Source organism: Dasypus novemcinctus, chromosome 5, assembly GCF_030445035.2.
Source record: "Dasypus novemcinctus isolate mDasNov1 chromosome 5, mDasNov1.1.hap2, whole genome shotgun sequence".
In the NCBI taxonomy this organism is placed as follows: Eukaryota; Metazoa; Chordata; class Mammalia; order Cingulata; family Dasypodidae; genus Dasypus; species Dasypus novemcinctus.
In genome coordinates this window covers 99535401-99559051 of record NC_080677.1, presented here as the reverse complement: position 1 = coordinate 99559051, position 23651 = coordinate 99535401, and the positions used below count along the sequence as shown (strand labels likewise).

General features: G+C 35.0%; 1 protein-coding gene and 1 pseudogene across 4 annotated transcripts in view; both read right to left on the bottom strand.

The window, feature by feature from the left end:
- Positions 1–23651, bottom strand: part of PTPRZ1 (protein tyrosine phosphatase receptor type Z1) — a 212137-nt gene that overhangs the window by 61725 nt on the left and 126761 nt on the right. For all 4 annotated transcript variants that reach the window (XM_012521416.4, XM_004483097.3, XM_012521415.3 and 1 more), the window contains exons 9-11: positions 13221–13405; positions 11465–11591; positions 5803–5849 (exon numbers count right to left, since the gene is read on the bottom strand). In XM_012521416.4, coding sequence (XP_012376870.2) covers positions 5803–5849; positions 11465–11591; positions 13221–13405 — 359 coding nt within the window. The remainder of the gene's footprint in view (positions 1–5802; positions 5850–11464; positions 11592–13220; positions 13406–23651) is intronic.
- On the bottom strand, positions 1035–4901 carry LOC139438977 (protein lin-28 homolog A pseudogene; annotated as a pseudogene).

Here is a 23651-nt window from a genome sequence, read left to right as displayed (position 1 = left end):
TGATCCAGCCTCTCCTAAACTCTCTGAACCACTTCATTTAGACTAATTTCCAATTTTCCAGTAGATCAAGTCATGGGACAACCCAATTAAAAATCTATGTGCCATGAAACACTTTCCAAGCGGAGGGATTTCAAGAGGCCACTTGGCAGAAAAGCCAGCTCTAACTGGCAAAATGAGGTAGCTCAAATAGTTGTTCTTGATGGTGATAAAGCAACAAAAACAAAGAATTCCTGCTGTGCAGACCTGGAGCTGCTGCTGACTTATCCCTGAGATTGTTCATATACCTGAGAACACAGTCTTAAATTAAAATATACAAAAACACACAACCAGAATATTTATATTAAGAAAAAATGTTTAATAATGTGCAAGATAGGTCATTCACACACAGCTCGGGCAGTTGGCATCCTGGAGAAAGTGGAACCCAAGGTGCAGTTATTCAAGGGAGCAAATACGTAAAATTGTATTAGCCCAGAATGTGGTAGGAGTGAGCTTAGGAGCAGTAGCTGTCTGAACCACCCCTTTTGCCTGTCATCTCAACCTACTGCTTGGGACAGTTTCCAGCACCCAGAGTGGGTTATGAGAAGACAAGACATGGTAAAATCCTGCCCTAGCCTTGAGATTTCCTCCCACAGAATTTAGTGGCTCCTGGGTTGGGTCCATTAATCTGCTCTCATACTTAATCTTTTCACTCTAGTATAAGAAATACTTTTATCAATCTTTCTTTCAAAGGAAAACAACTTCCCTCTCCAGGCTCCTGTCAAATAGCTGGGATTCAAGTGGTATTTCCAGCAGCTTTTTGAGGTATTACTCCTGAAAGCCCTCAATTGCATTTGAATAGCGCATGGATGGAGTTCCCTTGCTTCAGCCCCTTCCCCCACCAAGACGGAGTAGGGGTGATGCTGTGGACCTTGGGCCAGACACACACAAGTGCCAGCTGCCCTTACCCACCCTATCCCATGTTCTCTCCTCTGTCGATTGTTGTCTGCTCCCTGGAACTTCCTGTTTGCAAAAGGATTGCCCCCACCCACCGTGGCTCAATCCTGGGTCTCTGGGAGCAGGGCAGGGCTGTGGGTCTCTTCTTCCTGCTCAAAGTAGGAGGGCTTTCCCTGGGAACTGGGGACCAGCTGAGCTTTCAGGGGACACGAGGCTATCATCTGGCTCATGTTCTGGCAAAAGTGGCACTTCTTAGGCTGGAGTGGCAGCTTACATTTCTTGATAGCCTAGACTTCCAAGTTGTAGCTCCTGTCCCCTTTTGATCTGCACTTCAGCATGTTCTTCCCCTTTGGCCACCTCTCACTTCCAGTACAGAACACCCCACCAGGTCTGGTGACACGGATGGATAGATTCCAGGCCCTTGGCAAACTTCTTAAGAGGTGAACTCCACTGCCTCACTCTCCTTGAGGCTCCAGAAGCCCTCCGTAAGCAGCTTACTCTGATGCACAAAGACATCCGCTGTGGGGGTTGTGCCCCCAGGGCAGGTGTCATGGAAAGGAAATTGAACCCCACGAGCATGTTGAACCACTTAGAGATGCCGGCACTGTGCCACAGCTGTGGGACCTCCCGGGCCACGTTTCTGAGCACCTCCTCTGCCACCTGCAAACTGCTGATTGGCCATGGAGCCTATGGTTGAGGCGTGAGTCCGCAGCCTGGACCCCTGGTCAGGTGGCTGTTGGCCCCAGAGAAGTCCAGAGGCTAAGGGCAAAATCTGCTTTTTAAACAATGCACATTGGACAGGATTTTGTCAGTATCTTTGTACCCAATAATTTGTCAGCATTGTCATCTCTTAGATCTAGTTCTTCAGGCCATGTCCCTAAAAGGAAGAAAAAAGCGACCTAATACAGCTTAGTAAATAAGAACTTGGCCAGTATCAGTAGAAAGGACGTGACTCTTAAACCACGTGTGCTTGTGGGCATGTATCTCATGCACATGGGAAGTTGCATTGCACAAAACACAGGTTTACAAGCTTAACCACTGAATCATTACCTAGAGCTTAATAATTTGGTTGGTTGTACAGCACTTTCCAAGGCATAGGTGACCCATTCTGAGATATGAGTCAGCTGTAATTATCTAGACTGTATCATATGCCAAAATGACTACTGTCTTCCCCAGGCAGGTTTTGTCACTAATGGTCAGTGTTTCTTCACGAAACTTTGCATTCTGCTTGATATCTTGGTCAAGGGACAGCCTGGCAGATTTTGCCAAGTAATTAACTGAATAAAATATTCTTCTAATCTACAAGCCTAAAAACTTCACATTAAGGGAAATAATAATTTGCCTTGGCTTCTTCTTGGTGAAAATTTTTGGTGCCCAGATTTTTGATCCTTTCTTTTCTTAGGAATTTGCACAAACATTTTTTTATAATCTGATCCAGAGTTTTGCTGAGGATCAAGGTCAAGCCTAGCAGTAGGGGTTTCTGGAGTCCTACCTCTATTTGAAAATCTGGATATTTGCCCTGTGCCCTAGTACTGTTTATACTCTTACTCTCTACTAGGGCTCTTTCACATTTTTTTTCTGCTCTCTTCAAACCTCCTTCTCCCTTCTCTTGCCTCACTACCTGGAGATGACCTTCCTGTTTACAAAGAAAAGAGAAGCCACCAGACAAAAATACTTTTTTGCAATAAAAACACATGAACTTGGGAAGCAGCTGTGGTTCAATCAGTTGGGTTCCGTCTACCATATGAGAGGCCCTGGGCTTGCGTCCTGGGGCCTCCTTGTGAAGGCAGGCTCACCCCCATGCTGTGGAGAGCCGCCTGGCCTGCAAGCGCCACGGAGAGCCAACTCAGCAAGGTGATGCAACAACGAAAAAAAAGGGAGACAAGTAAAAACACAGAAGAGCATGCAGGGAATGGACACAGAGAACAGACAGCAAGCAAGCCACAAGAGGGGAGGGGAAACAAAAGAAATAAATACAGACACAGAAGAACGCAAAAAACAAAAGCAAAAACAAAACAAACAAAACACATGAACTAGTCCAATTCACCCCTGCTCCTCCTATCCTGTTGTAACTGAATTGTTGTTGTCCCTTCTTTCACAGATTAATCCCTACATCTGTGTTTTAAATCTATTCCCTAACATCTTCTTGGGAATTGAATACAATTGAATATTTTTCTCGTAATTTTGTTTTCTCAAATGGCCTAATGAAACATACTTTATGATTACATTATACATATTTGAAATTACAAATATTGTAACAGATACTATTTCTTGTAATTTTCTTACAAAGTTATTGTATTTCTTCTAGTATGGTTTTGATCTGTGTCACACTTATTATCCTTCACAAGTTCCACTTCAAAAAAATTCAGTGTTAAGTCTGGTTAAAGCTGACAATCCTTTCTCTTTCAAAGTCATACATTTCTATTTGAACAACAGCCAATGAACACCTTCCAAACCTTAAATATCATTACAGATATATCACAGTATTTGCCAACGTCTGTCATTCATTCTTGCATGAATCAATGGAATTGCATTGTGGATAGGTTGGGCAGTGTTTTCATCCTCTTAGAATCATGCTTTAGGAAGACATGTTAAGCATATGGATCCATTCCTATCTAATGCTTTACTATAAGTTGTTAATTTCAGTAGGACAAAATGCTACTTATTTACCATGCCATTGATTATCAACCACTGCTGCGGTAACCTTCACTATTAAGTCCTTAAGTATGTGGTTCCTCTCCCTCAGCAGCGCCGTGTTTTCTCCTTGGTGTTTCACAGAATGCGAGCTGATGCTCTTTTGGATACTATCATAGTAGGTAAAGCCTCATAAAAGCTGAACACCCTAAGAATTTTTTCCTCCCCATTTCTCTTCTAGGTTACAGCCTTCCACTCCCAAGAGACTGCTGATTTTTGATTCTTCTTTACCTCCTTAGGTGTTTTTTCCCCCACTGTGCAGTATAATCTCCCGATGCTGCTTCAGATCCACTCTCTTGCCTCCCTGCTAGGCTCTACCAGGAGGAGGAGGAGGTCTGGAAGGTTGGGTATCTATTCCCCAGGAGGCTCCTTTTCCAGCTGGTCACAGAGGAAGGCTGTGTCCACGATGGAGGTTGCAGCTTCTGCTGGGCTCCTTGATACCCTCTCTTTGTCATTCAGGCCTAGGTTTAGTAACAAGTCCCAGGTATTGTTAACCCCAGGGGTATGGCATCGTCCTTTCTTGGTTTCCCTTAATTCTTTCCACAGATCTGTAAAGAGCCTTTCTTTAAAAAAAAAAATTAGTCTCAATGACCCCATTCACGTGTGGCACATGTTTCCTGTTGGAACCTGGACAAATACATTGAATTTTAGTTTGCTTTTTTTTCACCCCCTTCTTGCTCAGGAGCCTTTCTTTGACTATAATCCAGGCTGTAGAAGGAAAATTCTCAAACTTTTCCACTTCCTTATCTAACAGGAAGATCTGTTGTGTCTACAACATATATAACTGGTGAGACCTGAGGCAAGGGGGCAAGCATGACCTTTGGTATCTATATTTTAGAGTGCCAAGACAAAAATAAAGGTATGAAGTTACATTTATAGCCTATTCATATAGCTAACAGAACATTATGCTAAACACAATATTAGAGTTTTAGAATGTATAAATTCAACTAGCAACTAACATTGGACAATTTTAAATAACTTTTGTGGACCTATGCTAAAGGCTGCCCTAGAGTTAATGTCTGTTCAGGAAATGAAACAAACATGGAATCATGATAATACCAATTACTATGAAAAATAATTGATCAATTCCTTGTTCCTTTCTGAATGGTATAATGTGTAATATGTTTCATACAAGATGGAAATCAAACAGATTAGCATTTACTAGATTACTGGAACAAGGACATGCTTTAGTATATCAAACCAATGACATGAATTAACAAAGCAGTATAAAGATAATTCATTTTTTCTTCCTTTAACTTGATTCTGGTAATCATTTCTAGGAATATACACAACCAAATGTACATGTGCATCCACAAATACCCACAAACAAACAGAGATATCCTTAGGTGAATTCTGTGGACTCTTGTTCTAAGGTCAACTGGTCACTTTGCAAAAATAATTCCTCATAAGAGAGAAAAGTCGTAAGATGTATAAAGTATTGAGGTAATTATAGATGTAAAAATAAAATCTAATTGCTATTAATTGCTAGTTAATAGCAGTAGCTACATTTTATCAACTCATACACACATATGTGCACATACACCTATTCATAATTTCATCAATACTAGCACTTGAATTAAACATCTAATCTCAGTAATGATGAATTAGTAGATTTTCCTAAATACCCATTTATTTAGAGGGCACTATTCTAGGAACAGACTTTTATAATATGAATTGTCCAAACACAAATATTCAAATTAAATTATCCAAACACAAATATTCAAATTAAATGGGTAAAAGAATATATGCAATTTATATTTTGCTCACAATTATTGTCAATCTATTAATCAATCCCTTAACTATAAATAAACTGTAGTAACATTAAGAATTGGTCAAATATTTTAGTCTTTTAGAAAAATTTGAACACTTGAAAAATTCCAATTCATAGCTCTAGCTTTTGGAGATTATTTTTAAAGTTCTTTGAGTTTTCATTATCATCAAATCTTTTCTATCTGTTTATTTTTTTGTATTATGCTACTCAAAGTGTCTTCCAGCCTCTTCATAAAGCACTCATGTATATGAATTATGTGACTACCCATACAACTTAGCAACCAATTCCACATTGAATAATGCCACACATACTTTTATGAATGCAACAATATCTGAATTCTAACAAACAATTCAGGACATTATTTTTTATTTGGAAAAATTTGAATATAAAAATGGCCAGGATACCTTGATTATTTCTTCAGTTCCAATTAATCCAGGAAAGAGGTCAAGTTCTACAAAATTAAAAACAAAATTATTAAAAATTTTTATTCAAATAATTCAGTCTTGCAGGTTTACCTTTGAATGAAAGAGGAAAAAGAAAAAGAAAACGGTTAGTTTTGAAAAGAAAGAATCTCTTCTGACAGGGAAAATTTTTTTACTCTTTGGATTTGGGCTCATACTTATTTGTATACAGGGAACAGCACTAGGTAAAACTCAGTGTTTCGATCCCTTTTAGCAAGTCCCAGCCTGGGCTGGCAGTGCGAAGGGCACAGCCAAGTGATTCTGGGGCACTCCTCAAGGGAAACTCAGCTAATGCTGTCATGCAAAGAATGGGATGGCCAGGATCATCCAATTCCTGTTGTTCCCAACCGACCAGAATTAGTAACTTTCGAGTACATGGATATCTTAATTCTAAAACAGGATCTGTCAGAAAATGTGAGGAACACCTAGGAGCTGGTTCTGTCTCTCCAAAAAGGATCTAGCCAAACTGGCAAGGGGGAGGTGGGGAAAGAGTTTTCCCTTAGTGTTCATCTGAGCTGCCAAGGTCATCAGGAAGGTGGTAGGTAGGCTAGTGATGCTCTTCTTATTCCTAGGTTTCTATAGACTCTTACTCCATTGCCACAGTTCATGCTCTTCATTGCCCCAGTGCTGCTTGTGTTCTACATTTTGTTGTTATGTGTCCCCACAGGAAATGCCTATCCTATGAAATCCCAAAGGCATAACCAAACTAATGTTAAATGCTTATCAAATTCGGGCCTAGATTGCAAGACAGACTTTCTTGAGGTTATTTTTATCAGAAAATTGAAATGGAGAACCATAAAATGTAGTTATAAGCATGAATTCAATTTCGAAGTGAATTCAAATAAAATGTGTGTGCTCAGTCCCTGGGGCAATTTAGATAAAGTTAATTCTCTTTACTAAGCTACTTTAATGTTACTAAGCCTGAACGATTTTCTCTGCAATAAAAACTAAAATCCTCACTAGAAATAATCACTGCCTTAAATTTTAAACTTTTTTTTCTTGTTAAAAGTCACCATGAAGGGTCTTTTATTTGGATCATTTGTTTTCTCTTTTTCCATTTCTGTCCTTATTAGACTTTTCCACCCTCTGTTTTTCCTGCTTTTTATTCTTTATGTTTCTAAATTAAAGTGATTTCAATTGTCGCAAATACTTCTGTCTCCATAACCACCAAGGAATCCAGTGTATGTGACTTTAAAAATGAGATACAATTAAACTGACAGGCAAGTAAGAACCTTCAATGTGATTTCCTAAAAGCCACGATTAGAGAAGTTCATGCAGGTAAAATTACTCAAATTCAGCATGTAAGACAATATTTTGTTTTACTGTAAATGTTTTTACATGGAGTCACTTCTTTTCATGTACTTTAAAAATATTTTAATGCTAATATCAGAACATTTATTAAATCATAATCAAATTCTTGTTAGTGATATATATTATCATATTGTAGTAGTTTTTTTTTTCTCTGTTAAGGAGGCTACAGGAAGAAATTTCAACATGTCTATTTGCTTCAACATGCTTAGGGAAGTGTTTTTAAAAACATGGCCAGATGGCACCATATTTTTATGGACAAAGGTAATTTTTAAATTCAATTGTCAAAAAAGGGGGTAGGGTATGTAGAATTATTATTTGGAGGACTACTTCCCTTTTCTTTCAGTATTCTCAGCACGTATATTTGATTTATTTTTATCAATTTACCAAAATGTAAATTAACTATATGAATACTGTTCCTAATGAATTAAAATACACAAGTTTATTTACCCAGTATTATCTCCTAAAAAGTACCAATGAGGCCTACTCTAAGGGGCTTTGGTGTTTCGTGCAATAAGAATTAAGTTTTCTTTGGACCTCTTTAGGCAGTGTGTGTGGGCCCAAGTAGTGTTTGATTTGTTTCAGGACACGCTCACTGGTGTTTGCCCCATGTGCCAGCACCTTCGTATTGGTTAATATAATTCAACCTTGAAGGATCCTGCTATTTGGAACAAGAATTCACTCAAATTGGGTATCCCCTAGGACTGCAGTGTCCTTGCAAATAGTAACTGGTGTTAAAGCAACCAATGGTCTGATTCAGGCACTACTGGCGTTTTAAATAGTTCAAACATTATACTGACTTAGAGACTCTTCTCATTTCATTACCACACTCCAGGAAGGCTACAAATAATCTGATATTGAAGATTGTTGTTATCTTATTTTACATGAAACATATTTCACATTTATATAATAGCTGAAAAAAGCTATTAGCTTTTTCTGGTTTTGTTTGTTTTTGGGGGGGCATGTGCAATGCTAGATTTTCTAAAATAACACATTAATAATCCAAAACACAGAAGAACAACACTGATGGAGGTTGGCAAACAAGGCTTATTTAATTTTCTGAAGGTAAGCCAAGTTTCACAATGCCAAAGGTTAAAACAAAAATGCAGACTGCAATAACTTCAAACTGTGATTTATAATATTATTATATAATAACACCAATAGCATAGGATGGTACAGACACAGTAAGGAAAGATGTATAATGATTTAACAAAGACAACTGTTACACAACTGAAAAGCACACAGTAAAAAGAAAATGTGCTGAACTAATTCAGCATGCATTTAAATTTAACACATATAGTTATCAAGACCCTAGAATATCTATTTAAATAATGACCTCTGTAACTGTATAATAATTAGCTCTGCATTCCATAAGAGAAAGGAAGACAATTATCTTAGGTACAATGAAATAAATATATTTATGAACTTGTCATGTATAAATAAAATTTTCCACAGTCTTTTAAAAGAATATATTTCTTAACATTAAAAAGGATTCCTTGACAAATTTAAATTCTTTGTTTCTGAATATGAATTTATGTAGTTATTTTAAAATGACAATTCAAAATAATACTTAATGAACATTAGTTTATGGTGGTTGTGTTGTCCATAACACCAGCATGTAATTAACATGCACAAGCAATAAATAAATTAGCTAAAGTTAAATACACAATTTGGAAGACTGAGTTTTCCTTCACAGATGTTGATTAGAATATTTGAAATTTATGACAGAATGAAGACAATGATAAATTATCCTCAAATAAAAAAATTAATGAAAAATACAATATTTAGAAACGAATCTATCCTAAATAATGATAAAAAAATTCCTTACAAGGTTACTAAGATAATGGAACTGCATGATTAAGAGGATGAAATGGTACTAATAAAAATTGCAAATTAAGCAACAAACTAAAAAATTATCTCCTTTAGTATTAGCCAAATAAATATAATAAAAAATCACAAATCTGACAGGTATCATCACACCAAGCCACAATACAGTATTGCTCTCAATACTTTTACTGTGATATATTTATCATAGAAACAATATTTAAGATAATTTCAATACTGAATTGCAAATATATGCATTGAAATGCTATGACAGCTATTAAAATCAGAAAGGATAAGTTCCATGAAAAATAATATTTCCTTTATAAAGAATAGGAAGACTCCAAACTTTGGTTAAATTGGCTTTTGATAAAGGAATTTTTGACAGGAATAATTAGGGAATAATCCACCTTAATTAAACCCTTTTTAATTAACTTTTAAACCCTTGGCTTTTAAGAGGCAAAAAAAGTCAAATACCATCTTTTACTGAAAACCTTTTCTGTACAAAATGTTTTTAGGTACCCAGACATCCATGGAAGTTAAATGGTGTGTCCGAAGTAGTATCTCATTATTACAACGTTCAACAGTGTCCCGATCCTTTGAATGAATAGAAATTAAGTTATAATACTTATTCTTTCGAACAAATGTGTAAGTACTACAAATAATACAAGAATCTTGTACTTTGTGCCAATAGAGTTTCAGTGTAAAAGATCTTTCAGAAATCATTTCTTTAAAAAATAAGTATTTGATGTGTTTTTTTTTCCATATGCAATAAGCTTTTCAAAAATAAAAAATGCAAAACATTATTCAGAAAGTTTAAAATTCTGGCATGGTAATCAAGGGAATAAAAGAAATAGCTAAAAGTTATTACTTTTAAAGGTAAACTCCTGATAAGTTGTTGATATACAGAAACTAGAGTGGTATGATTAAATCCAAGACAGTACAGCTAAGTGAATGTGTTCAATATAATTTATTTCCTTAAATATACAAATAAGGGTAGGGAAGATCTTTTCATATGCCCTAATTCAATCAATTCACATATGACATTGGCCAATATGGTCAATTTGCACTGCTACAGATGACATTTTCTGGGTGGGTCAATATGGAGAACTTTGGAAAGGGCTGCTCATCAGTGGAGAAGCATATCATATAGTTATAATCATGGTCAGTCAATTTGATACTCCCTTTTTAATAAGACTTAAAGCTCACATTTTATTTAAAAATAATATGATTTTGGAAAATAGTACTCAGTGAAGGCAATAGGAGAGATGATTTTACCCATGCCAGAAGGCAGGTCATAAATATAATTTAATAATTATATTGCTATCATGATAGTAGTAACAATCAATAGCTGTCAACTTTTTAATTTGGAAGACACTTTGGCAAGCTTTGTGTGGTGTGATGTGGAGAGATACATACTCTAACACAAATGTTCTGACAGATACATTCTCTAAAGATTCAATTAGTCAGAACAACTACGGAGATGTGATCAATGAACATACACTTTATTTTTGCTCATAATGTATTAAAATCGCTGTTATATGCACTTGGAACACAAAGTTAGACCAGTGCCCATTGGTTTTTTCTTTCAAACAAACAAAGGAAATAGACTATAATTAATATAATCTGTTACTCTTCATTAACATAAAACATTTGTAAAAATTTCAGTGACTAGTATCATGATAGGGATGACCAAAGAACATTTACATTTCTCAATGTATATATGTATGCATATATATTCACGTGTATATATATGCACTTCCATTTTATTACTTTAAAACAGCTTACACTAACAAAAGGAAAACTTTTATTCAATTATGTATATTGTCAAATTGTGATAGTACTTGAGTTCATCAATAAACCACAAGGGAATTCAATTATTGCATATGTTGTAAGATTAAAAGGTTTTCCCATCCAAATTAGAGAAGATAGATGCATGCAAATAAAACACAATTAGAAACTTTTTTTTGGTGTACAGAATAAAACTGACAAACTACAGGAAATTATAAAAAGTGTCTAAGGATGTTTAAGATAGATACTTTGTATAGATATTTCAACACACCTCACATGATCTTAGGATCATGTATATACTTACTACAAAATGCTTTGGGGGCTGAAAGGAAACAAACACAAATGAAACCAACTCTTAATTATTCAAAATAAGTCTTAATTTTACACAGAAATTTTCATTTGATGACTTTTACAAACATTATAAATATGTTTTGCTATTCTTATTTTACAAATAGAAAACTTCAATATTAAGAATGAAATGTACTTATTGTCTTGCACCAGATCTGCTGAATGAGAATGGGCTCCACGTTCCACAATGTTACCTGGCAATCCAGACTTAAGAGAAAATCAGTGTGCCTTTTTTCCCAAAAGAACAGAAAGTCAAAGAGAAAGCATCAATGTATTCAAGAATTAATCTAGCCTCATTTGTTTAGATAATATGAAGGTTTATCAGGAGAGCACTTACCAGGGTCATCAGAAGGCATGTCAACAATCAGCTGGTCACTGTATTTTCCATATAAGCCATTAGTGCATATAGCTACTATTTGAAGAACGTAACTCATATTGGGTAGTAAATTATTAAGAATAGCACCCTAAAAGAAAGACATCAGTAATTATACAAATGTTATTATTCTCATAGGGTTAACATACTAGACATCTATTCTTAGCAAATGTTTTCTCATTTGTCAATAGAAAATATTTATATTTTATTAACTAAAGAAAAAGCCTATGTAGTATTGTCGAGCTGATCTAATGAAATGACATTTATAAATTTAAAAGCTTCTGGGAAACTAGGCATTTATTTTGGATTTTTCATCAGATTTTTCTCTCTTTTTTTGTAGGAGGTACCAAGGATTGAACCCAGAACCTCATACATGGGAAGAAGGCATTTAACCACTGAGCTACATCCGCTTCCCAACAGAGCTGGGGTTTTTTTGTTTGTTTGTTTTTGTTCTGTTTGTTTGTTTTTAGAAGGTACTGGGGATTGAACCGGGGACCTCGGACATGGGAAGGAGGCATTCAACCGCTTGAGCTATATCCACTCCCCAGATTTGATTTTTAAAATTTGCATTTTTAACTAGAATTCATCAAGTTTGTAAATGAGTAACAAAAACTGTAAACTAACCTTTTAGACAAAATAAATGTATAGAGGCATTTGTAAAGAAGGAGCACAAAGTGATAAAACATTGAAAAATCAATTTATAATTTTTATCCTGACAATTTATAAGCAAGACAACAATAGAATTGTATCTTCTTCACATACGTATGAGGTGAAAAATATTATGTACTCAAATTCCACAACTTGCTCACTGCATAGTCATATTCTCTGAAGACAAATGAATAAAAAGTTTGTTAAAATTGTAATTGATTTGGTCCACATGATGTTAACTACCATGATAGCAGTTACAGTTTTTATTTAAATGCAGGTTTGCGGGACTCTAACTGCCTGACTGCAGAATCCTATGTTGTTTCTCCTTCAGTGAGAAAAGCTCTGCAGCCTTCCCGGAGTCCCACGCAGATGAAGTTTTCTCAATTTCAATCTATGGCCAACTCTTCTTGCCAAGGCAAAGTTCACTGTTGAGATGCTCAGGCCTTAGAAGGAATTTGTATTAATACTTTGTTTTCTTTAATTTGTGTGCATGTATGTTGGGGGAAGGGTGTGTGTGTGTATCTTTTCCTAAGGATTAACTGTATCATACCCACAAAGCCCTGACCCAGTCATGGCTTTGCATCTGTTACCTGGAAATCTGATGCAAGGAAAAGGTCTTGGGAGTCCCCTACAGCTTTTCCTGTGCTAATGTAGTGGGATGGGGATATCATACACAAAATATAGGGCTCTGAGATTCCACACCTGACTCTTTCCACAACTGCAAGCTCTGAGTCATGGTCTTTAACTGTTCTCTAAATCCCTTTATTTGTAAAGAGGGCTTACACTACATGACCTTTGGTTTCTAACACGATCGTCAGTATGTATCTACTCTATTACATCTTTGTGGCAAAGTCATGGTCTCTCTGTAATTTAATAAGTAATAGTAATTTAAAAAACCTAGTGTAATTTAATGTAACTTTTGGCATAATTGTGCATAGTGTCTGCCTTTGTTTTTTACTGGAAAGCAATATACAAAGTTTAAATTAACTGAGGGTCACTTACAGTTTGAGTTTTTACCCTAAAAAAATACTATTATGTGATGCATGCACAAAACAATTGCTCTTATAGTTACCAAGTCTTGATAGCCATCTGTCAGGAATTCATGCTTGGTTTGGTCTTCTCCCTCCAACTGCTGGTAGAGGACAGCAAACTTCTCAATCATGGTATCATAAACCACTCGAGGTCTTTCCCATGTAACTAGAAGGCTTGTATAATTCTCTGGGTCAGCCTGAACATTTTCTGGTTCTGAACTACAAACTAGAGACAAAAGAAGTACAGTTATTGATAAAACAGCCTCCAGGACTTTTAACAAGTCAAACATATTCTAAGAAAATTTTCGTTGTAGTTTATTTCAACATAAGATACAAAGTTACATTTTCCCACTTTGGGGCTTTTGTTTATTCTTTCTATATCTGAAATCCTCTTTCCTTCCCTCTTCTCTCTATTTAAATCTTCCTTTTCCATTCAGGTTTTGGTCAAATGCTTCCTGCTCCATTACACGTTCTCTGATCTCTACTGAAATCATTTGTGTGTGTATGTGTTTTAATACTTTATTTTATTTTACCACTGTTATTGCATTAATTGCATGCTCTATTATTTTTTCTGAATGGGTCTTAACTCCTCTACTAGTTTATAAAGATAAGACCCATACTCTTCTATGTTGTCTAGAACAATGTCATGAATATTTTTGGTATGCAAATTTATTTTTAAAAATAAATGAACAAAGGATATCTTCAAGTTCATGGTGTTTACTTCTGTTTGGGGCATGACAGATACATTTAACTCTGGACAAAGAGAATTTCAATTACAAAAGATGATCTATTATTGCATATTTTACTATTAGCAAAGACTTTAAATAATTAAAAATTGTAAACCAAAAACACAAAACCAAACCAAACCAAAACCATAGAACAACTAAAACTATTATGTTAGTATTTTTTCAGATCTGCTAATAAAAATCCTATTTTGGCATCACATAATATATTAAGCAAAAATTATTTCAGGGGTTAGAAGGTTTGCTTGTCTCATATGAAAACACAACATTTGAAAAACTGTTGAGGGACTTAGAATGAATTCAAGCCCATGCTGGGAACTGTACCAAAAATTCAGTCCCATAAGAAAGAGTGCCCTTTTTAAAATACCTTTTTTAAAATACATTCAAAATGTCAGAGTTTTGGCTAATTTGGAGGAGAAAAATTATAAAATTTTAGGATATTATCTTAAGGAAGCAAAGCGGTATGTTTATCTCTTCCCAGATAGATAGATTTGGTCTCTCCAGGGCCAAAACTTAATGTGTTGCCTCTCAGAATCCAGGCTTTTCTTTTGGGACATACCTGAAGTTACAAAGCCACAAGATGAGAGTATGAAGTTACTTAGGTCAACCAATCATCGCTACTACAAAAACTACTTCAAGGACTCTAGGAAAATATGTCAACACAGGATCAAAATGTGACCAGAAAGCCACCTTTGCTTGTCTGTCGTTCATCTTATGAACACAGGAGGGCACCCCAAACTAATTATTTGCCCAACAAATTGAAACATTTTACATACAGTATTAGCAATTTTAGCATGTGTATGTAATGCCAGTAATGATACATGGATGATTCATAAAATATAAATACAAATACTTCATATGAATAAATACACATATACCTCTGAGCTAGAACCTTTGGATTTTTCACTGAAAAAAACTGTGATGCTAATTTTTATTTGGGGAGTGTTGATCATAGGGGTGTTTCTTTGGAAAAAAGAGAACAATTACTTCATTACCATAAAAACATGATTCACAATAATAAAAAGTATTCTAATTTAGGTCCAAATTACATCATGTCCCTCATCTGGTGACAGTTTACTAATGTCCACCAGGTGGCAGAAAGTCAACAAATCTTCTCATAATTGAGTTATTCATTTAAACTCTACCATTGGAGAAATAGGGTTGTCTTGTTCTTGCTTCTAATGAATTCCAAGTCCATTTTTAGGAGCTGGAAAGTGATTCTGAACAATGTTCGTTGTAGGTTTTTCACAGAATCAATTAAAAAACAATCTGTTTTTAGAGAATGGAAATGATTTAAAGTGAACGATTTTCTTTTCCAAAGACAAAACTATCTTAAAATGCATTAAAGTTTGACACATATACACAAGATATAGAAATCTCTTGTGAAAAACATGTTTTAGCTGCAAAATACAGAAAGAACCCCTGTTTAAATGGTACAAAAATAATTTGGTTGTATTTCTGTTACATTAAACTCTCTTTAATTGTAGAAACCAGGAGATGCTTCCAAGTTTAAGACTTGGTATTAATATAGAGTCCCCAAAGAAATTTGTAGTTCCTTGCCATTAGGTATTAATTTCCTTGCCTCCTTCTTTATAAATCTGTAGGAGCTATAAGTCATTTACTTGTTTAAACATTTTAATTAGAACATTATTTTAAAAAACATTTATTGATAATCAACACTTAAATATAATAATATGTTATAAAGCTTCAGCTGAATTTTACTTACCTTTTAGATGCTGAAATGCAGTGTATTATGGAAAAAGATGTGTACTTTAGAATGCCTTTAATAGAAAAGCTTATACTTTTGAACGTAGTCTATGATCTTGCCAAAGGGTTGCCCTTCTTTAAGTAGGACTGGGTCTTTTAAATAACAATCTAGTCAGTTCCATATACCCTACTTGTTGTTCAATCACACAAAAAAACTGGGTAATGACCATGACAGAATTGATTTATTTGTGCTAAGTTTTCCAGGGTTTCCTTCTATTTCCTACTGAATTCAGTCTAATTACCTTATTAAATGGGTGTATACTCTATAAAGCACAGTACCTCAATTGAAAATCAAGAATAGTTTTCCAAATCAATATATACTCAGAAACCAAATACAAGGAACCAACTGACATAATCAAATAATAACAAAAGTACAATTTCCTTGATTATGGGAGTACAGAACTATGTTGTGGCTGCATTTCCTTCTTCAGGACTGCATGCCTTGCCTGAATTCCTTTCTTTAAGCTATGTGGGCTTTGGGTCATTGTTACGGAATAGTTAGGGAACACTAGTCAAGAAAGAGACAGCTGTAGGCTGTTTGTTATGAGCTAGGCTGTGATAAATCTGGGGCCCATGACAAGTCACACAGAGTACAAGTAGGTGCTTCAGAACTTTGCAAGTGTAAAGAAGCATCACTTAAAGGAGGATTTTTAAATCAGGAAGCTATAGAAGTTATTTCTTAAAAATATATTTTTAACAATCAAGTCCCGTCTACTTGGGTCCAGGTGCTTTTTACATGCAGCTTAAGAAGGTGCTGTCTCTGGCTTTAGGAGACTCGTTGCCTCTAACTGTCAAATTTAGCAAACTCTAAGATACAATGAGTACTTTTGGTTTCTAAGTCCCGGACTCTGTCTACAGAGAAATGCACAGTAAACTTAAAAAATATATGCCATTTAGATTAATTTAGGTTGTGTTCTTCCAAATCACATGCGTTTCCCACTAAAAGTTGTAAAACTTCGACAAACTTTCAGCTGACATAAAGTTCTCTTTTATCATTTATCCTCTCCTCACTTACACAGAGTGAATACCTAATGCATAGGAATGTACATGACTTGTGCAACAGGTAACAAAAGATTAATAAGAAAAGGATAACATGTCATAAAAAAAAAAGAAAAATAGTGGAGAAAAAAAGCAAAGAAAAAAGAAACGGAGAAGGAGAAATACAAATGAGTAGAACATGACAATTCTTTGTGACACATCTTTTTACTAATCATGGAAGTTGATCCAGATAGCAGGAGGGCAGGATGAGTTTCCTACTGCCATCGCCATTCTATATGCCTGCCTTGGAAGAAGGGCAGTTTACTTTGAGGGAGAAGGTTCCAGTCTTAGCTTCATGGATTCTAAGTAAAAATGTGGGTGGAGGTAGAGGGGAAAGATAAGGAGGTGATGATTGGAGAGTGGCAGAGAAAAGGTCACAAGCATCTGAGACGTTACTAGGTTTTATCAAGTTGTTTCCTACTAACTTGAAGTTCAGTACAGTTTAACACAGCTCATGACAAAGGTATTTCACTAATAAATGTAGACTGATAAATTCATTACATCCTTATTTGATGTTCATGAGCCTCACTTAATATATCTCTACTTTCCTATCTATGAGGCAGGTACTTTCTTTGAGGAGGTACCAGGGATTAAACCCTGGAACTTGTACATGGGAAGCAGGCACTCAACCACTGAGCTATACCTGCTCCCCAAGGCAGGTACTTATTTATTTATTTTTTTAAGGTTTTGAGCCCGGGACCTCATATGTGGGCAGCCGGCACCCAACCACTGAGCCACAAAGTGTTCCCTGAGTGGTTTCATCACTTGTTTTGCTTGTTGTTTGTTTTTGTTTTTTTCAGGAGGCATCAGGAACTGAACCTGGGATCTCCCATGGGGGAGGTGGGAGCTCAAATGCTTGAGTCACATCCGCTCCTGTGGGGCAAGTACTTTTTGATGAGAGAAGTTGGAAGGTTTAAAGACCCAGGAGACAACCAATAATGAGATTGAGCATTCCTCTGGGGGGAGTAGCAGATCCTAATAAAAGTATTGAAAACATTGCCGCAAATGTTAAAATATAATACCTGGAAAAGCTCTGTCATTGTTAAGTGACACTTCTAAGTGATTACATTATTCACTTTAGATAAACAACCAAGAGAGGTCTTTCAAATTCTACCTACTTTGGTTGGTCTCTTCTAGGGACAGATTAATTTTATCAACAATTCGATTTGTAGTATATACACTTCTAAGAAGGAAATAATCTTCATTTCACTTTTCTGCATATAGTTAGAGCACAGTCATTACATACAAGTGACCTAGAGAATGCTATTTACATGACTGACCTTCAAGAAGGTGAATCTGCTAATGTATAATTCATCATGACATTTTTCAGGAAATTACAGAAAATTTCTCACAGCTCAAATGCAACATTATGCTATAAAGACACTACCTTCATGCATACTCTTATTGTGTTTTTTTAAAGTTTGCATTAAATAGCAAAAGAAATTTGAAGAAGTGCATTTCTAATTCTTTTCAACAAACTATTTTAATATACCTTTTACCAAAGCATTGAACATAGAAAACTTTAGTAGTACTCTACATATTGTTGTGATTATCTTGCCTCTTCATACATGTATAAAGATGACAATAACAGTAGCTATGAGTCTGTAGGTTACATTCAAGAGACTGTACTGCTGTGCAAACTTTAGTTCATTTAAACCTCAAAACAATCTTTTTTTTTTTTTTTTTAACTTTCCCATTTTATAGATAAAGAAACTGAGGCTTGTAGAAGCTAAAGTGACTTGAAAAGTTTTATCCAACTAATAAGTATCAGTACTGGGGCTTGAAACCAAGCTTATATGCACTGTACTTCAGCAGGATCCTACTTCTCAGTAGGAGAGCACTGCTAGTCAGATAAGTCTGCAGCATGAAAGTATCTGGTGCCTGGAAAGGAAGGGCTGGGACAAAACTGAACTTGACCTACTTTATACTTTTGCTATGTTTCTATTGTTAGTCACACATATTACTCCTTAACTAAAATACAGCTTTTACTAACTCCTTCATCAGATGGTTCTTTATAATTCTGTAATTCTTAGAAGAGCCAGTGCCCATTTCATGATGCTCAGAAAAATGCCTTTCTAATAAATTGTAGCTGTATACAAAAATGGGAAAATTGAGATTCAAATTTCTGATAAAACATGTATTCATTCATAAACGAATTATTGAATGTCTGCTACAAATGAAAAAATGAATAAGGCTTGGTGCCTACCTTCAAGAAATTTACATGAATATACAGATCTCAGATGTTTTGAAAAATTATTGGCAATTTATTTTGGATAATACATTTTCTTACAATATGTTTATCGAGAGCAGAGTTATGACAATTTTCATGCCATCTTTCTTAGTCAAAATGGTGATGTTAGATATTTATGAGAGCAAAAAATATGAATATAACCTGAAACTGAGGAACTGGTTCAATAAACTTTTATGAGTATACAATGGAATACCATGTAAATATTAAAAATGCTGTATTGAAGACACTAAATGAAAAAATTGATAAATAGGCATATGTAGTATAGTCTCATTTTTGTGGTATATAAAAACATATTTTTATTTTAAGGGAAATTTTTGGAAAGATATTCACCAGAATCCTCATAGCGGTTATCTCTGCATGGTGTTATTATAGGGAATTTTTATTTCCTTCTGTGGGCTTATTTATATTTACTTTTTAAAATGATGTTCATGTAATAAAAAGTTGTTTTCAAATTAAATTTATAAAGATCAATTCTGTATATAAATACAATTCTTACCAATTATTCTATAATTCAGTTCCAAAAAGTAGAAGGGAGACAGTGTTTCCATTAGGGAAAAAAAAAACCTATCACAGGAATATGCTCATGGCAAATGATCAAGAAATGCCTATTGAGTATAAATACTCATTAAAAAAAAAAAAAGAATGCAATAGTTCCAGGTTGTGGGAGGAAACAACAAGCTCTAAAATACTAAAGAGATTCACAGTATCCTTTTTTTTACCTGGGGAAAAAAAAAGGAGAGAGCAAGTAGCTCACTCCTTTGTAATGATACCACTAAATGCCAAATGTTATACATGAGAAACTGTAAAAATTATTCATATACTAATGTCTGAACACCAAATGTTCATTATTGTCAAGCACAACAATAATTTTAACAAATGATTAACAGAGTTAAGATGAAAAAAGTGAATTGTTCAACTATTTCTTATTTTTTTCACTTAAGAACCTATTTCTTATTTTATTATGACACTGACACTCATTTTTAAAAATCTGAATCTTTCTCTCCCTGGAATCATCTTTCATTTTGACCATAAATTGCATGCTGAAACTAATGTACTATATTCTTCTAAAGGCATTGCAAACTTTTAATTATTTAAAGGAAGCTCAGCAAAGAAAAACTTGGCTCCAATCAGTCTGGAAATTTAAAGCCATTGAGTACTTCTGTGCGCCTTTCCAATAATGCATATGCTCTACTAAACCTCAAAGGCTAAATATTAAGTAAGTCTTGACCCATTCTTTAATTCATTCATTTGTTCATCATTTATTTATCAAGGAGACAGAAGGCCCTTACTACCTGTCAGGCAGTTTATTAGGTGCTACAGGTAATACTGATATCAGTCAGACACAGATCTACCAAGGAAGGCTAATTCATAAAGGAACAAAGGGGTAAGTGTCATCACTGCAAGTGTCATTACTGCAGGTGACTGTTCAGAAGAAAGAAGGATTACTTTCAATTACAGGGAATGGCGAAGTTACCATTAAGCGTGGTGGCATATGAACTGATCTTTGTCAGTAGCTCACATTCATTGAGACTAAGAGTTGAGTGAATATTTAACCACATGAATGAGACCCATCTAATTAATAACAACCTGTGTTTTCTAATAGGACATTTTATTAAAACCTTAAGTCATGCATTTTTGACAAAGATTGAGGCTTTAAAATTATAAATAAGCATACAAGTTTAATGTAACCAGAAAAAAAAGTAACTTGTTTTTCATTGCCTCTCACTCCCTTAGAGGGGGTTTAAGTCCTGGCAAATGGAGGGGTCTTTGTTGGTTGAGTTCATTGGGTTAGGTGTGTGTAGGCAAGTATGGAGGACCTGGGACCGAGCTAAGTTCTTCTACCTTCAAAAAGATGTGAGAACCAGGATAGGATGTGGGTAGCCATTGGAACTCTATGAGGTAAAGCGACCATAGAGAGGAGTCAAAGAAATCTTAAGACCAGGGCTCTCCTAGCAAGGGAGAGAGCAGAATAGACGTGTTTGTGTTTGCTTAATTTTAGAATAAAAACCAGTATTTATTTTTAGAATAAATAAAGACATGAAACTTTAATAAAAATTAGTATTGACTTTGAGCACTTTGGTTTATACTAAGGTCAAATAAAGGAAAACACTTTCGAAGCAATATTTTCAAAACTTATGGCAGGTATTTTTGTTGCGATACTGTGGTTTTGTTTTTTTAAATTAATTAATTAATTTTTAATTGTATTTTTTTAAAGATACAAAGATCACAAAAAATGTTACATTCAAAAAGTAATAGGATATACTGTGTTTTGTAGCCCCTTCCCATGATCCCACACCTCTTTAGTTAAAATACAAACATCACATAATCTTGAGTGTGACTGGACTATCTTGAGAAAGCTGGGGAATAGGTTTGCATCAGAATAAATACATGGTCAAAACAGCCTGTGAATGTAAATTTTTATTACAAAACTTATTTACATGTGTTTTTCCTTAAATTTCGCATTTGTTAAATCCATTTGATTTAAATGACTGAGTCTATTTTGAGTAATTTATTCTAGTTAGCATTACAATTTTAATTGTTTTGGAACCAAACCACAGACATATAGGTGATAAATCACTGTTATTCTGACAATCACAACAGTGTTGCAGCAGGGATGTGAAATTCTGTAATAATATACACTTGTGGTCCAAGGGAATAAGATTAATTTCTACATCCTTTGTTTAAGAAAATTGCTTTCCTTACTTTGTAAGTTCCATCATATATTCATTCATGCAACCCAAAACACCAAGTAGTTTAGAAAGTGTTGTTTCTTTACTTGACCTTAGTATGAACAAAGAATTCAAAATCCAATACTACTTTCTATTAAAGTCTCATGTCCTTAAGGTTATAATTTTTTATTCTGAAATTATTTACCTTGAAATTATGTTCCTTTATAAATAAGAAACAGAGTGGAGAGAGTTTTGGAAGGCTTTGGAATCAGCGAGACCAGGGTACAAGTACTGATTCCTTTACTTTCTAGCTGTGTGAACTGGTGCAAGCCACTTACCCAGCTACCTAATATTTAAAATGAAGAAAACAAAGCTATCTTAATAAGAGTGATGGGAGGTTTAAATCAAATAATGTATGGTTCAATTCCTGGTAGAGAATGGTCACACAATTTATAGTAGCCAATGCTGCTTTAATTATTATTATTACTTTGAACTTAACATTGCTTAACTGTGGAAACGTTATACATTAAATCAGAACAGAATATGGGTTAATACATTAAGCAGTACAAGAGGCACCCATCTAGCATAAATAATCTGCCGTGTTTTCATTACATGGAAATGGACTCTCTCAGTCATCCAGTGAATATTTAGTGAACAAGAACTTTATTTGAGCTCAGCAATAGAGGTAAAGAGATAAAAGACATAGTTACTTCCTTCAGGGGGATTAGAATCTTTTACGGAGACAAAAAGTAAATGGACAATTACTGCACTATGGCAACTGCTATGAATCACAGATGCATAGAACAATCTTGGGGCATATGGGCATATCGTACAAGGCCAGACAGGGCATCATTTGCCTTGGAGCATATAATCTTGAGCCTGAGCCCGAGCCAGACTTTGTGGGGCAAGAGTAGAGTCAAAGATGGCTCCCAGGGATGCAAAGCTCTACCTGAGTCTTGAAAACTGAGGAGACAAGCAAAGGAAGACAGCAGGGAAGACAAAATCATGCAGGAGAAAGAGCACATGTAAATGCAACATGGGTGACAGTGGTCTTCTACCTTCAGCAAATTCATGGAGTTCAGTAGGTGAGAAAGAGGAATAAGTACTAAGACTAGTAAGCACTAAGTAGGACCTACCACACAAAGACAAACCATTTGGATTTTTTTCTAAAACCAATGGAGAGCCACAGAAAGATTTAAAAGAAAATAAAATTGATAAAAAGGTATGACAAAAAAAGAACTGCAATTAATTTGTTGTTTGGTCTATTGTATTTTCTGAAAAGGAGTTGTTTAATCCAGGTTCTTTTTTCCAATCAATTGTCTATTATTTACCAGACAGGATGTCATAGTATTTAGTATTGCTGGTAGAAACATAATTAAATTTCCTCACTTTGGGGCAGTTTAATTTGAAACTGAATGTCACATTAAATGTAGCTATTCATCACTAGTGTTTCTCTTGCACTCTCTCTTTTATTTATTTTTCACTAAAAAGATAAACGATTCTCTCAAATATCACATTAAAACATTAAAAGAACACTCTTTTTAAATTAATATCTGTTCTTCAAAAGCAGAAGATTAGTAAATCTTAACATAGTAAAACATTTACTGTAGGGCTGAGATCAAAGAAGACCATCTACTTAGAAATATTTTAAGTCCCCAAACAAGAGCCCCTTCAACTATTTCTTTCATGAACCAGTATAACCTCAACTTCAACTAAAAAGGACAAGTCAGATGGATGGGTCTGATTGTGTCTGCTAGACATTTTTAAAGTCTTCTGACAGCCATGTTAGAGCTGTAATGGCCTAAAAGAAATTATATTTGGTGTTCATCATCCTACCTGGCTTAGTTGTAAGTTCCCTTAGTTGTAAGATCACCCCAGCTAATCCTCCCTGAAAAGAGACGCCCCTAGCTCTCCATGGCCCTTCTGTACCACACAATTTACTAGTGACGCCTGTATGTCCATATGGCTTGGATGATAAGAAGCTGCCCTCAGGCTCTCCGAAAG